General features: G+C 40.9%; 2 protein-coding genes across 9 annotated transcripts in view; one reads left to right on the plus strand and one right to left on the minus strand.

The window, feature by feature from the left end:
- Nucleotides 1-17,233, plus strand: part of ciarta (circadian associated repressor of transcription a) — a 104,936-nt gene that overhangs the window by 75,781 nt on the left and 11,922 nt on the right. The gene's annotated exons all lie outside the window — the stretch shown is intronic.
- Nucleotides 526-16,229, minus strand: ca14 (carbonic anhydrase XIV). 6 transcript variants are annotated; one of them, XM_058083483.1, is made up of 13 exons: nt 16,012-16,229; nt 15,804-15,827; nt 11,763-11,942; nt 11,508-11,653; nt 10,352-10,447; nt 10,210-10,276; nt 9,979-10,136; nt 9,289-9,415; nt 8,021-8,044; nt 5,028-5,112; nt 4,899-4,940; nt 3,263-3,316; nt 526-1,989 (listed from the first exon to the last, which is right to left on the minus strand). In XM_058083483.1, exons 1-13 carry the CDS (start codon nt 16,076-16,078, stop codon nt 1,881-1,883), a joined length of 1,179 nt encoding a protein of 392 aa, XP_057939466.1. In that variant the 5' UTR covers nt 16,079-16,229; the 3' UTR covers nt 526-1,880. The 6 variants fall into 6 exon arrangements, with proteins under 6 accessions (XP_057939466.1, XP_057939462.1, XP_057939464.1 ...); XM_058083479.1 differs by lacking the exon at nt 4,899-4,940 and having other exon boundaries at nt 527-1,989; nt 16,012-16,178; XM_058083482.1 differs by lacking the exon at nt 526-1,989 and having other exon boundaries at nt 2,017-3,316.

The following is a 17,233-nucleotide window of genomic DNA, read 5'->3' on the forward strand; positions in this document are numbered from 1 at the left end:
GCTCCAAACACTGGCATCAACAGTTCAATCTTGCGCTTTCATATGTCTTATTAATTTGCTTATTTTCTCTTTATTGACTGTTTGTGTAGTGTTGTGTTCCTACCTTTTCGCCTATTAATTTTTATTGACATAGTTTGGTCACTACAGCCTTCCCAGAAATGTCCTATCGGTGTTGATGCTGAGCGTTTTGATACAGATCTTCGACAGGATTGGATCAGATTGTGCACGTTCACCTCCAGCGATAAGATGTACATTTCAGCCTAAAATAATGACTTTAAATTCACGTTGATGGCAATAGCATCTTTGCCGTATTCATGGTACTTTGCTGCCCTTCGGCGTGGGGGTGTTAAAGGTGGTTTAAATAGCCCTACTGGGGGGGAAACGCAAAGTCAAATAAATGATACATTTGTAGTGCCGGTTCTGCATTAGCCTCTTTTCCTGTGTTTACTTAGCTAGCACCATAGCTATACTCAATGTTATCAGGGTTGTGTTTGGGAGACTTAATCATTTAAAATGCAGAAAAGTAAACAACAGTTGATATGGGTGGGTCAACAGCTACTGCTTGGTCAACAGAGTAGATAATAAACTATATATTTGAAGCGCCAGTGAAGAGCTAATACTCGACGATGAAGCTAATGCTAACAGCTAAGAGCGGAGACTGTTAGCTAAACAAATAAGCTGGTGTACACTTTTTATCTTTCAAATGAGGTCCAAATCGTTTTTATAGGTTTTATTGTGTTGCTCATATTGAAAAAACATCAACATTAAGACCAGACAGAAGTTGTAACATATCAGAAGTACAGTGGAACTTTGGTTTTAGAGTTCATTTGTCCCAAAACGTTTGACTTTAACTGAAACGGACGCTAACCAAATCTATTTTTTTAGATAACAAATAATGTCCTACTCCAATTATTTGTCCCAGAACGGCAAAATATGAACACAAAACACATTTTGATAGTCTGACATGCAGAAAACTATCCATGTAAATATAAATGATAAACAATGAGGTCAAACCTAACTTATGTTAATTTCTCCCTTTCATTTCATCATTTATAGCTAGCTAAAAGGATGCTAACAAAAAACAATATTTTAAGAATATAGATGGACTAACAGTACGACAAAATGCCGTATTGTACTCTAACCAGAGAATGTACTCAAACCGAGGCAACATCAAACAGGGAAAAACATGCTAACCAAGGTTCCACTGTACCTTGAATAATGTACAGATACTGTATTTCTACCATAATGTGCTGATTGGACTTTTTACTGTACATTCCCGGTGCTCACAGGGCTGGGCGGATAGATCCAAATACCGTATCGTATCGATACCAAGGGTGGTATCAGTATCGGTATCAGATGGATACATGGATGGATACTCTCACAAATAGTATCTGTGTGTTTAATATAAGTCCATAAAAGGGATATTTCCTCGGCTCCCAAACGGTGCCGTATCGCCCCCCCACCCCCCATTGCTCATGGAGGCTGAACTGAGCTGGCCTGTGTCTGCTCCAGTGATCAAATCCCTGAGCGAAATCCAACAATGACGCATTTATAACGTTTCATTCAGTGCGGCGTGCTTTTGTGCCGGAAGGCAGGATGGATACGATGAAAAACGTCTGAATTAGAAAGGAAAAGAAAGCCGTACAAAGTATTTACACCAACAATTCACGCGTCTCTCGGACGTGGCGGGACCGGTCGTACAGCTAAGTGACAAATTCAAGTGCGTGGCGTGCAAAGGCCGCTTTCAAGGGACTTGGTCCAGATGACTTCCTTCCTCGTCTGCGCTTTCAGACCCAAACGGCTGCCTTTTCTTACTCGTGACTTGTTTGCCTGCCTTTCGGTCCTCTGAAGAGACATCATCTTGGACGCTGGTGTCCAAGCTAGGGCTCGCTTGGCGGGGATGATCTCTCCTCCGTCCTTTCTGCGTGGGAAGTGCAATTGAGAGCCATTTCCTGCTGCTTCTCTTTCGCCTTCTCGGGCTCTTTCATCCTACCGTAGCAAAAGGAAAATCACATTTCAAAAATAATCACAACAAAAATAACAATAACATGCATTTAAATATTAAATAATAAAATTAATAATAAATTAATTAAAAAAAATAATTAAAAATTAAAAAAATTAATAATAAAATACAAGCATGTTAAATATTATTTAAACATTTTTTAATTACATTAAATTAAAATAAAAAGTATTTTTAATGAACAAAAAAAGACTGTTTTTCCACTCAAGAGTTTTACTGCTGTGTGAGTGTAATTTACACATTTGACCAGCAGAGGTCCCTATTTCTCAATAAATGCATTCAATACTTGAAGCATGGATATTACACTTAATATTACAGCATTCTTTCATGGAGAAAATCAGAGATGATTAGTTCAATCAGGCCAACTAGACAGAGAGGAAAGATGTGTTAGACTGGATTCTGACACTAGCCATCTAGTTCTTTGTCAATTTGGGATTTTCTCGCCACAGGGGCCGTCGCAGAACAATTTATTCACGTAATATATGATATTTTACTCTTTTTCTGCAACCAGATTTTCTCTTCATTGTTTTTGTTGTTTCTCACAATATTACAACTTAATAAAACTAACCTATTTTCTTGAATATTTCAACTCCAAGCTACAAAAATGATATAATTTTTATCATGATGTACAAGCTTATTGGCGTAAAATTCAAAATACAACTTTATTTCTCTTGTTATTTTGACTTTATTGTCACAAAATGACAGCTGGGTGTTTTTTTGTTTTAAATTTTCAAAATATTGTATTGTAAGTTTTCTTCTTCTAATTATGATTTGATCTCCTATATTTTCACTTTATCATCAAAACATAACAGATTTTCCAAAAATGACAACTTTATTTGTTGTTTAGTTTCTTTCTAGTGGTATTACAACTTTAAAAAAAACTCTTGCTTTAATATTTTAACTTTAAGCTACTAAAATGGAATTACTTTTTCTCTTGATTGACTTTTTCTCCTTTGTTTGTGACTTCTTTTGCTTATTTTTGCTGTTGTTTGTGTTTTTATTTTTAGTTGTCTTGTTAAATTATATTTTAAGAATGCGCCCGCGGGCCGCACTTTGGTCACCCCTGCTCTATATCGTCTTTTTTTTTCTCAGGAAAAAACAGTTTGCGGTGTTGTCCATGCATATCGTCATTATTTGTTAGTTTTTCTTCTTCTAGGGAAGTCGATGTTAATGGGCGCTTCTAGGAAAGTGAAAGTGTGAGCGTTTGGGAAGAAGATCATGATTTGGACTGATTGCTGTAACCTTTGCATCGGTGCTGCCCGGTTATTGGTAAGGACGTCCCAGCTAGAGGTAGAGCTGTCACAAGATCACAAGATCACAAGACACAATCACAGCAAACACCGTCAACAAAAACATGGATTTGATGAAAGAACAAGACATCATTTCTGTTGGATAAGAAGGGTAGCGGCTATCGTGGGGGGGTGGGCGGAGCCGTCCAAATATCAGTAGTATTGATCCAAAGCAAAACTAGCATGGATGTGATGGATATTTTTTCCCAAATATCTATTTTATTGGTATTGTTACATTTAACTAGTGTTATATAGTTTGCAAACTCTGAGACTAAGTCTGTTCAAGTCCAAAGGATGTTAATAAACCCTCGTTATCATAGTGGGACCACCAGAGGAAAAACCAGATTTGTTCTTGCATAAGTCGCACTGATGTCCACATCATAAAGTGGCGTAATGTGGCACAGGACCCAAACATGAGTTATGAAAAAACTCGTCACGCAGCAACTTAACACTCAAACCGAATACCTGAGAAATATACAAACATGTACTGTCAATCTGAAAATCCCATAAGGCATTTGGTTTGAGAAAACAGTTTGTGTCTGTCCACCAGAGGACCCAGAGCCCTGAGGGAAGCTGACGTCATTGCAGCATCCCAATGAATCCGTTGCTCAGATGCAATGCCTTATGGGAAAATACTACATGAATACTACATTCTCAAGTTAAATGGTGGTCTTCTATACTATACTTGAATTTTGCAGAATTTTTGACATGTATTAATAATACTAGTGAAAGATGACTATCATTAGGATCAATACAGTATCTGTGTAGGTATTTGCAATACTGATATTTACACGGACCGATACCAGACCAAACGGCGCGGTATCGCCCACCCCTGGCACGACGGCACTTGTTCCCAAAGCAGGCATGTCGCTGTCGAACAAGTCGGTCCATGATTTGTGTTTAATAGCGTTTATGACAGCAAGCTAACTTTGGGAACACAACAGAGGAAAGTCGGTAAGCGGAGAACTTTCCCAAGTGTGGAAGTGGTAGTAATGAAGTAAGCAGAGCAGGTTGTAAGTGTTGGCAAGAATGGTGTTATTGCAACAGAGTAAAAACCGATCCGATTATCCCCAGCGCTAATCTTAGGGTCACTTTCTCTTCTTTTTTCACTTTCATGGCTAAATCCCACAAAGCTGCTTCCCAACATGGAGGACTTTTATTTACTCTATTCGATCCTCACCGACCGAGCATTGAGCTAGCGACTGCGTATTAGCATTAAGATGACGGTGAGGTGATATCATCACCTCGGTGGGCTTGTGTGCTACGTTGCAAACAACACGTGAGTAAAGTGCACGCAAAGTAGCTTAGCGAAATGGAATGCGGCCGTCGCGAGCGTGAGATTCCTCGTGCTCCAGCTTGGACAGCTCAAATGTTTTGGCTAGCACTGTCCTACCGCCACTGAATGCACCGCATGAGCAAATAACACCACCGCTATCGATCCTGCACTTCCTGTTGACCGCTAAGCTGCTTTAATGGCCGCCTTTGAAGTTGCAGCCAAAAGTTACTGATCCTAGAACAGCGCTGAAAGACATCCGTCCATCCAATTAAGAATCAGTCAATTAGTGCCTGGGCGGGGTTTATAGCGCCACCTGTTTACTGCAGCGGTTTCATGGCGGAGGAAAGTAAAAAATCTGCCAACAGAGACAGGAGAGTTAAGCCAGTGGCGGCCATTTTCATTTTCAGAACAGAAGCAAGGAAAGCCGGTCCGGGGGTCTTACCGTATGGTCTTGACGATGAAGCGAACAATGACCGCCAGACCCACGCAGCCACACATCACTCCTATCACAATGGCGGTCACTTCGCCTGTGGGACAAAAGGGAATGTTGTCTGGGAATTACGTGCGAGAGTGGAATTGCTGTTGCCGAACAGCTGCTCTATAGGAGTCCACAACTTAATACAAATGGCTGAAAAATTAGCATAATAATAATAATAATAATAATAATAGGTCCACTTTAAGGTGGATGGAAATTTGTGCAGAAATTGAAAATGTTGGTACGGAAAATGTGGAATTTTTAGGAAAACTTTTGGGGAATGGGGGCTCCCAATCGATCAAGTGTCCTGAATGATGATGATTTGAATTAGTTGAGAAATGTGAAACGTGTAAAGATTGTCCATTCATTTTCAATGGGAATTTTGTCAGGGAAAACATGGAATTACATCAAATGTGGGAATTCCTTTGACTGTAGCTTTCATCTTCTGAATGCGTTGAATCGGTTGACAAATTCAGACGCAATAAATAAATCTTAAGATGGGTGGAAAATTGTGCGGAAATGTGGAATTTTTAGGAAAACTGGTCATTTGGGGGATGGGGTCTCTCAGTAGATCAAGTGTCCTGAATGATGATGATTTGAATTAGTTTAGAAATTTGAAACGTGTAAAGATTGTCCATTCATTTTCAATGGGAATTTTGTCAGGGAAAACATGGAATTCCATCAAATGTGGGAATTCCTTTGACTGTAGCTTTCATCTTCTGAATGCGTTGAATCGGTTGACAAATTCAGACGCAGTAAATAAATCTTAAGATGGATGGAAAATTGTGCTGAAATTGAACTGAAAATCTGTACGGAAATGTGGAATTTTCAGGAAAACTTTTGGGGATGGGGGCTCCCGGTAGATCAAGTGTCCTGAATGATGATGATTTGAATTAGTTGAGAAATTTGAAACGTGTAAAGATTGTCCATTCATTTTCAATGGGAATTTTGTCAGGGAAAACATGGAATTACATCAAATGTGGGAATTCCTTTGACTATAGCTTTCATCTTCTGAATGAGTTGAACATTTTGATGTTGGAATGCGTTGAATCGGTTGACAAATTCAGACGCAGTAAATAAATCTTAAGATGGATGGAAAATTGTGCGGAAATTGAACTGAAAATCTGTATGGAAATGTGGAATTTTTAGGAAAACTGGTCATTTTGGGAATGGGGACTACCGGTAGATTAGGCGTTTTCACGTTGGAATGGTTTGAATTGGTTGCGAAATGTGGACCTTGTAAATATTGTGATTGTCTATTCATTTTAATGGGAATTTTGTCATGGAAAATGTGGAATTACATCAAATGTGGGAATTTCTTTGACTGTGCCAATAGGAAGCTGAATGAGTTGAACATTTTGATGTTGGAATGCGTTGACAAATTCAGACGCAGTAAATAAATCTTAAGATGGATGGAAAATTGTGCGGAAATTGAACTGAAAATCTGTACGGAAATGTGGAATTTTTAGGAAAACTGGGGGATGGGGTCTCTCAGACTGTGCCAATAGGAAGCTGAATGAGTTGAACATTTTGATGTTGGAATGCGTTGACAAATTCAGACGCAGTAAATCCATCTTAAGATGGATGGAAAATTGTGCGGAAATGTAACTGAAAATCTGTACAGAAATGTGGAATTTTTAGGAAAACTGGTCATTTTGGGAATGGGGACTACCGGTAGATTAGGCGTTTTCACGTTGGAATGGTTTGAATTGGTTGCGAAATGTGGACCTTGTAAATATTGTGATTGTCTATTCATTTTAATGGGAATTTTGTCATGGAAAATGTGGAATTACATCAAATGTGGGAATTTCTTTGACTGTGCCAATAGGAAACTTTCATCTTCTGAATGAGTTGAACATTTTGATGTTGGAATGCGTTGACAAATTCAGACGCAGTAAATAAATCTTAAGATGGATGGAAAATTGTGCGGAAATTGAACTGAAAATCTGTACGGAAATGTGGAATTTTTAGGAAAACTGGTCATTTGGGGGATGGGGTCTCTCAGTAGATCAAGCGTCCTGAATGATGATTTGAATTAGTTGAGAAATGTGAAACGTGTAAAGATTGTCCATTCATTTTCAATGGGAATTTTGTCAGGGAAAACATGGAATTCCATCAAATGTGGGAATTTCTTTGACTGTAACTTTCATCTTCTGAATGAGTTGAACAGTTTGATGTTGGAATGCGTTGAATCGGTTAACAAATTCAGACGCAGTAAATAAATCTTAAGATGGATGGAAAATTGTGCGGAAATTGAACTGAAAATCTGTACGGAAATGTGGAATTTTTAGGAAAACTGGTCATTTTGGGGATGGGGACTACCGGTAGATTAGGCGTTTTCACGTTGGAATGGTTTGAATTGGTTGCGAAATGTGGACCTTGTAAATATTGTGATTGTTTATTCATTTTAATGGGAATTTTGTCATGGAAAATGTGGAATTACATCAAATGTGGGAATTTCTTTGATTGTGCCAATAGGAAACTTTCATCTTCTGAATGAGTTGAACATTTTGATGTTGGAATGCGTTGACAAATTCAGACGCAGTAAATAAATCTTAAGATGGATGGAAAATTGTGCGGAAATTGAACTGAAAATCTGTACGGAAATGTGGAATTTTTAGGAAAACTGGTCATTTTGGGGATGGGGACTACCGGTAGATCAAGCGACCTGAATGATCTGAATGTTTGGATGTTGGACTGGTTTAAATTGGTTGCGAAATGTGGACCTTGTAAAGATTGTGATTGTTTATTCATTTTAATGGGAATTCTGTCATGGAAAATGTGGAATTACATCAAATGTGGGCGGTTCTCTGATCGTAGCGGTAGAAAGATATCATGTCCTGAATGATGAACATTTAGATGTTGGGAATATTGCTAAGCGGGTTATGAAATGTGTAGCTAATTGAGTTTAAGAAGTAGATAGAAATAAGCGTGATGAATAAAGCAGTCATGTGACTCACCAGACGAGAGCTCCTTCCCTGAGTCTGCAACAAAGTATGAATGATTAGACGTGAGACGATGCCACGCGGCTTCATCTAATCAGCGTGACAGCATTGCTGATGTATCAGAGCTTCCACTTCAATCGCTCGCTACAATCGGCACACAACACAAATTCTTTCCCCTTTTGTCTCCCGCTCCCTCGTCCGCTTCGCCCCCTTTTCCCTCGCCCGATTTGGCAGAGCAGAAAACAATGAGGTCACTGTTTGGCTTTTGGGGTTTTTTTTCCCCTAATCGGCTCGCAAACAAACACTGCTCTTCTTGATGGCTTTAGCAAGCCCTCCTCTTTATTTCTGACTCCTTTTTCCTCGGAAGGCCGTGGCTAAATCCTGGGTGTTCCCACACTACACTTTTTCACTCCCCGCTGGATCGTGCTAATTGGGAGCTTTGCTCCGCAACGGGGGGGGGGGTCCAAACTCTTTCCAGTGAGGGACACATTTTGAAACTTTGACACTTTTGTAATGTTATGATTTTATTCCCATATTCGATTTTTTTGACTCAACCTAATTTTGTTTATCATAATATTATATATATTTTTATTATATATTTTTTAATATTTCAATTGTATGCTACTAAATGATATTTTTTTTTCATAATATTACAAGATTATTCTTATAAAATTGCAAGGTTTTTTTGGCATTAGAAATCACCTTTTATCTTAATATTTTGACTTTATTCTCATAAAATTACAGCTGTTTCTGGCGTTTTTTATACTATTTGAAATTTCTTCTCCTAGTTATGAATTTTTTAACATAATTTTTTGACTTTATTCTTGTGACTTTTTCGGCAATCTGATATTCCAAAAATTATATTCATATTATTATGTCATTTTATCATCATATTCATATTATTGGTTTTGTTTGTTTTGACTTAAATATAAAAATATTGTCTTTTTCATATTTCAGTGATGACATTATGTCATATTATATTATATTCATGTCAACATTTCTCCTGATATGACAGTGTTATTGTCATAAAATTACACATTTTTCACAGTACATTAAAGCATTTTTATCTTAACAATACATTTGGGCCTCACACCGTTTTCTATATCGTGTTCAAATGCAGGTCGTGTTTAATGCCGTCTCTAGAATACATCACAAACCAGCTGGGGCCCACAAATGGCCCGCTGTGGCCCCCCCGTGAATGATGAACTAGTAACAACGGGTGTGTTCCTGTCATTCGCGTGTTTTGATGATTGAATAAGCGACATTGATGGCGTCTCTCTCACCTGCGTCGAAGGAGGTGAAGACGGCCCTGTGGTTGAGCGGCTGGGTGGCACGGTAGTTGTCCTGCAGCAGCATCCTGTCTGCTTCGTCAGCTTTGCTGGAGTAAAGGATGGTCTCCATCTTCAGCAGCTGTGGAGAGGACAGGTGAAGGACAAAGGGGATGGATGGTTGGAACGTCCCTGCAGCATCCTGACATCTCACAGGGGGGGGCAGGTGTGATGTTTTTGTTTTGGATTGTTTTTTCTCTGCTTTTTATTGACATTTGTACCTAAAACGGTCTCAAAATAGATTGGTCCTGGTGCGCTGTCAGGGCCAGCAAGGCCTTCTCTGCTGGCCTAAACATTGCCAGAAGCATTGACCTACAATTCCAACTTACATTGAACCTTGGTTAGTGTCATTAATCCATGCCAGAAGGTCCGACTCTAACCGAAACCTTATTAGCATATCGAGTGGAAAACATGGGACATTGAAAGGTGGAAGGTTTTATTCTCCCGTGACGGTCCTGTTGGCTTCCAATGTGACAATGCAGCTTCAGGTTGTGCAGGGGCGTCAAACGGAGCGTTTTGAAATACGGTCTTACACTTTGAACTGGCTGATTTCACCGACTTCCTGTTTTGCATTGAGAACTTCCTGTTCCTGAAAATGTAAATTCCTGCCATTTTTCAACTACTCCACATTTTCATGTTTCTCACCTGAGCTTTGGAAATGTGAACCCTCTCGTGGAAGAGTGTCCAGATCACGCTCTGGAAGCAGGGTGGCGTGGTCAGGGAACCGTTATAGCGATAGTAGCGTTCCAGATCCTTGGGGAGCAGCGTCTGCACGTCGAAGGCCGGAATGAAAACTCTCTGGTCTGTCGGTGGAAAAACCAAGAAGAATGTAGTCATGGGAAAACTCTCATTCCCTCATTCCCTGAAAGCACGTACTGGCGTGTCTGATGCGGCTCAGGTAGTTGATGATGTTGTTAAACGCCGGGTTGGTCTCCTCGCCTGTCTGAAGAAGCAAAACCTGATCAATGCCTAAAACATAACCTGCGTGTGTACGCTGGGGGTCTTGCTTGGATTTTACCACGATGAGGATTCCCAGGACAGCGAGGCCGTCTCTCTGCGTCATGGCGGCGGACACGTTGGGGTAGAGTTCGGAGTTGTAGTGCACCACATGCAGCTGCACAGACGTTAGACATTATTAGCTTGCACGTTTGCGCCTGATAGCCGAGGCTCGGAAATAGATTTGACGACGGCGCCATTTGTGTTCTTTTATTGGATTTGAAGTATTTCCATGACATCAATTTGGGTTGTGGCAGCGCACCTGCGCACCTGCGCACCGCTGGGGTAATTGTTGTTGTGTTGCCAGTGACAAATGGACGGGAATTCTGTCTTCATCAATGAGTACCAGCATCCACCAGTACCAGCCTGGAATTTGTCTTGCAGGGAAAAGATTTCCCATTTTTAGCTTTTTTCATGGTTTGGTTGGTCCTGCTACTTGTACTCCGGAGCGACTTATATATACGTTTGACACTCTGTGCCAGTATCTGGTACCACTATCACTCCCGTACCGATACTGAATATACACAATGTAAACATCCACTTAAAGAAACCCATATTCTGCAAATTACACTACAGTATTTATAATATGTTATATTGTTTAGGCTACAGTTATCCGAATAACAACTGTTAAGATGAAATATCTGTTTTTAAATATCTGATTTTAGCAAATAGATTCATCCCGAAAAATGCAATTTATAGTCCAATGCAACTTATATATTCTTCTTCATTATCCATTTTTGGCTGGAGCGACTACTTTTCTACAAAAACAGTATACATCGCTGTTAGCATGCTAGCATGAATTAACTTAGAAGTAACTAAGTTGTGCTTAAATCCAATAAACAAATATTCACATTAGTGCTCAATAAGGTCATCAAATCCTACCTTTATGTATTCCCACATTTGGGAGCAAGTATGAAGTGAAAGAAAAAGAGGAAAAATACATTATAGTATAGTATAGTATATATGCACAGCCTGGGATAGTGTTAAATGGTGCGTTCAAGGACAGTTGAACAAAGTGGTACAGGTCGCCGCTAGCAATAAACATATGCAAAACTGTGGGATTTCTGACTAGATGTTATTTTTTGAATAAAATATCGCTTCATAGTTCGAAATTTAATAACCATTCACACGTAAGTTTTGAGTGGTTGGTGGTTTGAATCCAATCGTGCATCACCTACCTCCGCCTCAGCGCTCTGGCCGTCGACGGTGTGTTCACTGCCGCCGTAACTCGGGCCGCCGCTGCCCCAGTGAAGGTGCATTTGTACGGCGGAAAAGAGCCAGGGCAGCCCGTCCAGGCTCATCCAGTCCGGCAACTCGATGACAGCTGAAAGCACGACTTGGTTTTTAAGGGTCCGTTACCAAGGCGGGGATGAAGACCAGCGCCGTGCTGCCCAGATACCAGAGAGGGGGATCGGCCCTGCTGCCATGGTTACCTGTGTGTCCGTTGTTGTACAGGGTGAAGGGTCTGTTGCCGTGCTGACTGTAGCCCAGCGGGGTCAAGGGGGGCAAGCCGGGGTCATATTTTGTTTGAGTGGTCACCACGTCCACTGGAGACTGGGAGCTGCCGCCGCACTCCGGGAAGTGTTCCGACCACTGGGACTGACCCACCAGACCTTCCGCAGGGAAAAGACGCGTGTCAATCATGTGTCAAGCGGTGAATTATTCTACCACGCCGCTCGTCAAACCAAATGCCCCGCTCACTCATGGTACAAAATAAAATAAACACAAACTAATGTGCATGCAAATAATGCTATCTTGTACTAATATATAACCCGCAATGCATGCTGGGTAACTTCCTATTAGGGGAGCATGCATGTGAGCTTTATATATTTTAAAAGAAAACACTCATCCAATCATCATCATCCATTTTAGGATGCAAACACACCTTGACTTCTAACCAGCCTGCTGTTATTATTTCTCTCACCCCCCCCCCCCCCAGCATGATGACTGGGGGTTGTCATGGAGGTCTCCATGGCAACCGCAGGACGAAAATTCTGACCCCCCCAACCCCTCACCCCCCTCCTGTGCCCACCTCAAAGCAGCCAGGAACAAAGACACACACAAATACCTGACATATTTCCCACCTCTTTTCTATGAGGTGTCACTCTGCTCCTCTTCTCGTTCCACTTCAGCTAACAGGCCGACACACCCGGCGCTATTCAACTTCAAACAACAGACCAGCACGCAGGTCCCGTTATATAGAGGATCTCTGACTTGTGTTTTTACACCAAGTCCCCAAAAACAACAGATCACTCCTGTTAAATAGATGATCTATGACAAAATGTTTTTGTAGCACAGCAGAGCACTCAATCCTAAATAGAGGATCTTTTAAAAACAACAGCGCACCTCATGTTAAATAGAGGATCTTTGCCCAAGTGTTTTTGCAGTAGGTCCTTAAAACAGCACAGTGCTCCTGTTTTATAGAGGATCTTTGACTAGCGTTTTTGCAGTAGGTCCTTAAAACAACAGAGCACTCCTGTTAAATAGAGGATCTTTGACTAGTGTTTTTACAGTAGGTCCTAAAAACAGCAGATCACTCCTGTTAAATAGATGATCTATGACAAAATGTTTTTGTAGTCGGTCCTTATAACAGCAGAGCACTCAATCCTAAATAGAGGATCTTTGTCTTGTGATTTTAATAGTAGTAGGTCCTTAAAAACAACAGCCAAGTGTTTTTACAGTAGGTCCTTAAAACAGCAGAGCGCTCCTGTAATATAGAGGATCTTTGATTCGCGTTTTTGCAGTGGGTCCTTAAAACAGCACAGCGCTTCTGTTAAATAGAGGATCTTTGACTACAGTTTTTGCAGTGGGTCCTTAAAACAGCACAGCGCTTGTGTTAAATAGAGGATCTTTGACTAGAGTTTTTGCAGTGGGTCCTTAAAACAGCAGAGTGCTCCTGTCATATAGAGGATCTTTGACTAGCGTTTTTGCAGTGGGTCCTTAAAACAGCAGAGTGCTCCTGTCATATAGAGGATCTTTGATTGGCATTTTTGCAGTAGGTCCTTAAAACAGCAGAGCACTCCCGTCATATAGAGGATCTTTGATTGGCATTTTTGCAGTGGGTCCTTAAAACAGCAGAGCACTTAATGCTAAATAGAGGATCTTTGTGTAGTGTTTTTGCAGTAGGTCCTTAAAAATAGCAGAGCTCCCCTATTAATATAGGATCTTTGGACCAGTGTTGAGTTGAATTGCCTGCTACACAGTACTATCCCACATCACGCCTCACAGACACACACAAAGACATCCCAAGTCAATGATAAGGCCCTAAAGCAGTAGAATAGACACCAGTTAGCGTCTGGTACTGTATGCACTGTGCATCCGTGACCCCCCCCCCCCCCCTCTCCACGTACACGCCGGGTGTTGCGCCCCGTTCACACCCACACCGTCATTGTCCGCAGCATAGACACGGTCAGTGTGGGTCCGCAGCACAATAAACACACAGGTTATTGTGCTGCACAAACAATACAGGACACAATTTGGCATGCTTCAGCCCGTCCCGTCTCCCTCTCGCTCGCTTTCTCCTTTCCTGCAGCCTCTCTCTCTCTCTCTCTCGGGCCTGTCACTGTCATGTCCTCCTGCTCGCCTTTTTGCCCCGCTTGCTAGCTTCCTCCCCTTCCTCTTCTTCCTCCCCTTCCTTCCCTCCATCATCTCTGTGTGACCACTCTGCTCACGCCAGCTTGCTGGACTGTAACTAATACACACGGAGAGGGGAACAGAGGGAGAAAAGGCCGGGATAATGACACACTGGGGGTGGGAAAAAAAAAAAAGCTACTCAATTTGCAGAGTCTTGTTTTGATAGTCCTCACGTGTACAGTAAAGGATGCTGCTTTTCCTTCTGCTCTGTGCTTAAAAGTGTCTCTACGTCTCTACGGAGCAGGTAGTTGTGGCGTGGGTTACGGTCGGGACAGTGGCCTTGTGGGAATTGTTGTTTTGTTGGACCTTTATTTTAAAAAAAAAACGCCTGTTGTTCCGCCTATCTGGTGTGGTGTTTGTCTGAGCGCAGAGTGTTACAATATACATGTATATATATTTATATGTATATATTAGGGCTGTCAAAGTTAACGCGTTAACTTCAAAGGCTGCAATTTTTAATTAACCTACGCTCCTCCTGTTTGACCCTCGGCCCCCACCGTAGTTTGGTTAAAGCACGGTAACTCTGTAGCCACAAGTTGGTACATATTGATGGGAAATTAAGAAAAGAGTATTTAGATTGGTAAAGTTAGCTTAAAGTTAGCCCTGGCAGATGGCTCTTGTAGCAAGACCAAAGTTATTTGTATCTATTGTCGCTGTGTTTTACTTACGGATTCCACGGCCTGCCAGAGACTGGAGCAGTACAGGTATTGTTTTTATTGTCATATACGGTGCTCCCTTGGCATAAAAGTGGCCCAACTAAGCAGTACTTTTCACATTTTTACATCTCTCTCATGATTTTGGCATCAACTGCCAGCTAAATTGTAGTTCCTGCTGTCAATGTGATGATTGTGGCTGAAGTCCGGTGTTTTGCTAGCGTTAGCCATTTAGCATCGAACTACCACAATGATGCACTTTAGTTCTAAAAGTAATCAAATCTTACCTCTTATGTATTCCCACATAGTATTAGCATTTGGAAACAATCATGAGGTGAAAGAAAAAAGGGTAAAATACATCTAAATACATCCATATAGCGCTCTTTGCATCGGAGAACGGTGGATGCTGCGTTCAATGACAGCCATAAAGGTAGGGCAAATCACAGCTCCTTGGTTCTTCCTTAACGTGCACGTCCGTCAAGGTGATCGCCTTCATTCGGACAAAACAAACCTCATCTTTTTATAGCTGCTTGATTCATACATCCCACCTGTTTTGTTTTTTTATGGCAAATACATCAAAATATTGCAAGAAGGAAACCATTGATTGTATTAACGTTCCATTAATAAATCATTATTTTTCTATTCAATTCACATTCAATGTATTATTATTTTTAGTGCCCAAAAAGATACTTTTTAAAATGAGATTACATTGAAATTGAAAACTAATCATAAGTGATTATTTATTCCATTACATTTCAATTGGAAGAATATTATTATATTATTTATAATTATTTTTTATTATCATTTGAATGGCCTCAAAGTAGCACAAAAGCTATTGTATCAATTGATTGTAAAAATAATAATGTAAAATAATAATAATGATAAATTATTAGTGTCAAACACTAATAATTTGTTCATATTTTTCATTATTGCTATATATAATTATTTTCCTGACATTTTAATGACATCACAGTGGAGCAAAAAGGAAAATCTGATTGCAAAGCTACTTTTAAATGAAAATAAAAATAATAACATATCATAAGTAATCATATAATTTTATTGTTTTTATATTCAATTACATTTCAATTAAAAATTGACTTTTAAAAACTTAAACAAATAGAAAATGGAACATTATCAGTCACAAGTAAGTAGCTTACTTCACTACTGTACTTCCCAAGACAAACTTACCGGTGTAGGTCCAGCTCACGTCCTCTGGAAGACAACACAAGAGGGGAAAACTCCTTAAACCTGGAATTCAACCTGCATCCAACAGTTGACGCTACTTCCACATGGCAGCCAAACATACAGACGTAGCGTTAGCGTAGGGGAGCACCTGACAAATATCACATCCCAAACTCTACTCGTACGCCCATGATGGTGCTGAAGAAGTTCTCACCGGCAGAAGCTGTCCACTTCAGGCCCGGATGCAAAAGAAGGATCACAAGAACCACGACTGAATCCATGTTTGCCCTCCTTGCCCACACGCACCGATGAATAACAGCAGACGGAGGGATGGGGAGTGAAGGGAGAGCTGAGAGGGGGACCGAAAGGGACACAGAGAGAGAGAGAGAGAGAGCGAGAGAGAGCGAGACGGGGGGCCAGCCAGGTCCAGTGACCAAGGAGAGGACGCTGGTACTTTCCTCCGCGCCGTGCGGTTGGAGCAGGTGCCAAGTATGGGATGGATGGAGGACAAATGGAGGACACGGCAGTGAAGGACAGTTGAGACATCACATGTGAAATTTTCAAACGGCGAGGCAGGTCAGGTGACTTCAGAGGAAGAGCAGCAGCTTCAGAAAAATAAAGAAAAACATCTTTGTCTAACCGATTCTAGTTCCTACCAGAAGTGGGTCGTACTACAAAGTCCATCCATCCATTTTCTATGTTGCGGGTATGCTGGAGCCTATCCCAGCTGTCTTCTGGGGAGAGGCGGGGTACTTCCTGGACTGGTGGCCAGCCAATCACAGGGCACATATAGACAAATTTGGCGTGGACGATGGAAAAGCGGAGTACATGTAAATTCCATGCAAGTGGAGAATCGAACCCAGGTCTTCTCCATGCTAACATGTTAACCACTCGGCCACCTCACCGTGCGGCCTACTACAAAGTCAATCAGGTATATCAGTACCGGCATTACTTTATATGACAGCGTATATGACATCAAAAGTGCAGCAGCTCTAAAAAATAAAGAAAAATATAACCCCACTTAGCTTAGCTAACATGGTTATAACTTTACGAGAATAAAGTTCACAATTTACGAAAAAATAAAGTACATTTCATTTTTGCGTACCTTCCTGTCCAGGGTGTACCCCGCCTCTCGTCACCTGGGATAGGCTCTAGCATACCCATGTGACCCTAGTGAGGATAGAATTTTTTTTTAAGTTTCCTTGTTTACCCATGAAAATAGCAAAAAAGGCTGCTAACCTAATATTAGCATGCTAACAATGTTAACATTCTAATGTTAGCATTACACCCAGCATGATAGTGGGAAGTGTTAATATATTGTATGTGTCGGAATTAATCACATTTAGTCGCAGATAAAAATATGTTAATCTATAATAAGTAGGGGAAATCTATTTGTGGTAAAGGATTGGATGTCCGACGCCAACAATAATCATATC

The sequence above is a fragment of the Doryrhamphus excisus genome, chromosome 10, assembly GCF_030265055.1.
Source record: "Doryrhamphus excisus isolate RoL2022-K1 chromosome 10, RoL_Dexc_1.0, whole genome shotgun sequence".
Classification (NCBI taxonomy): domain Eukaryota; kingdom Metazoa; phylum Chordata; class Actinopteri; order Syngnathiformes; family Syngnathidae; genus Doryrhamphus; species Doryrhamphus excisus.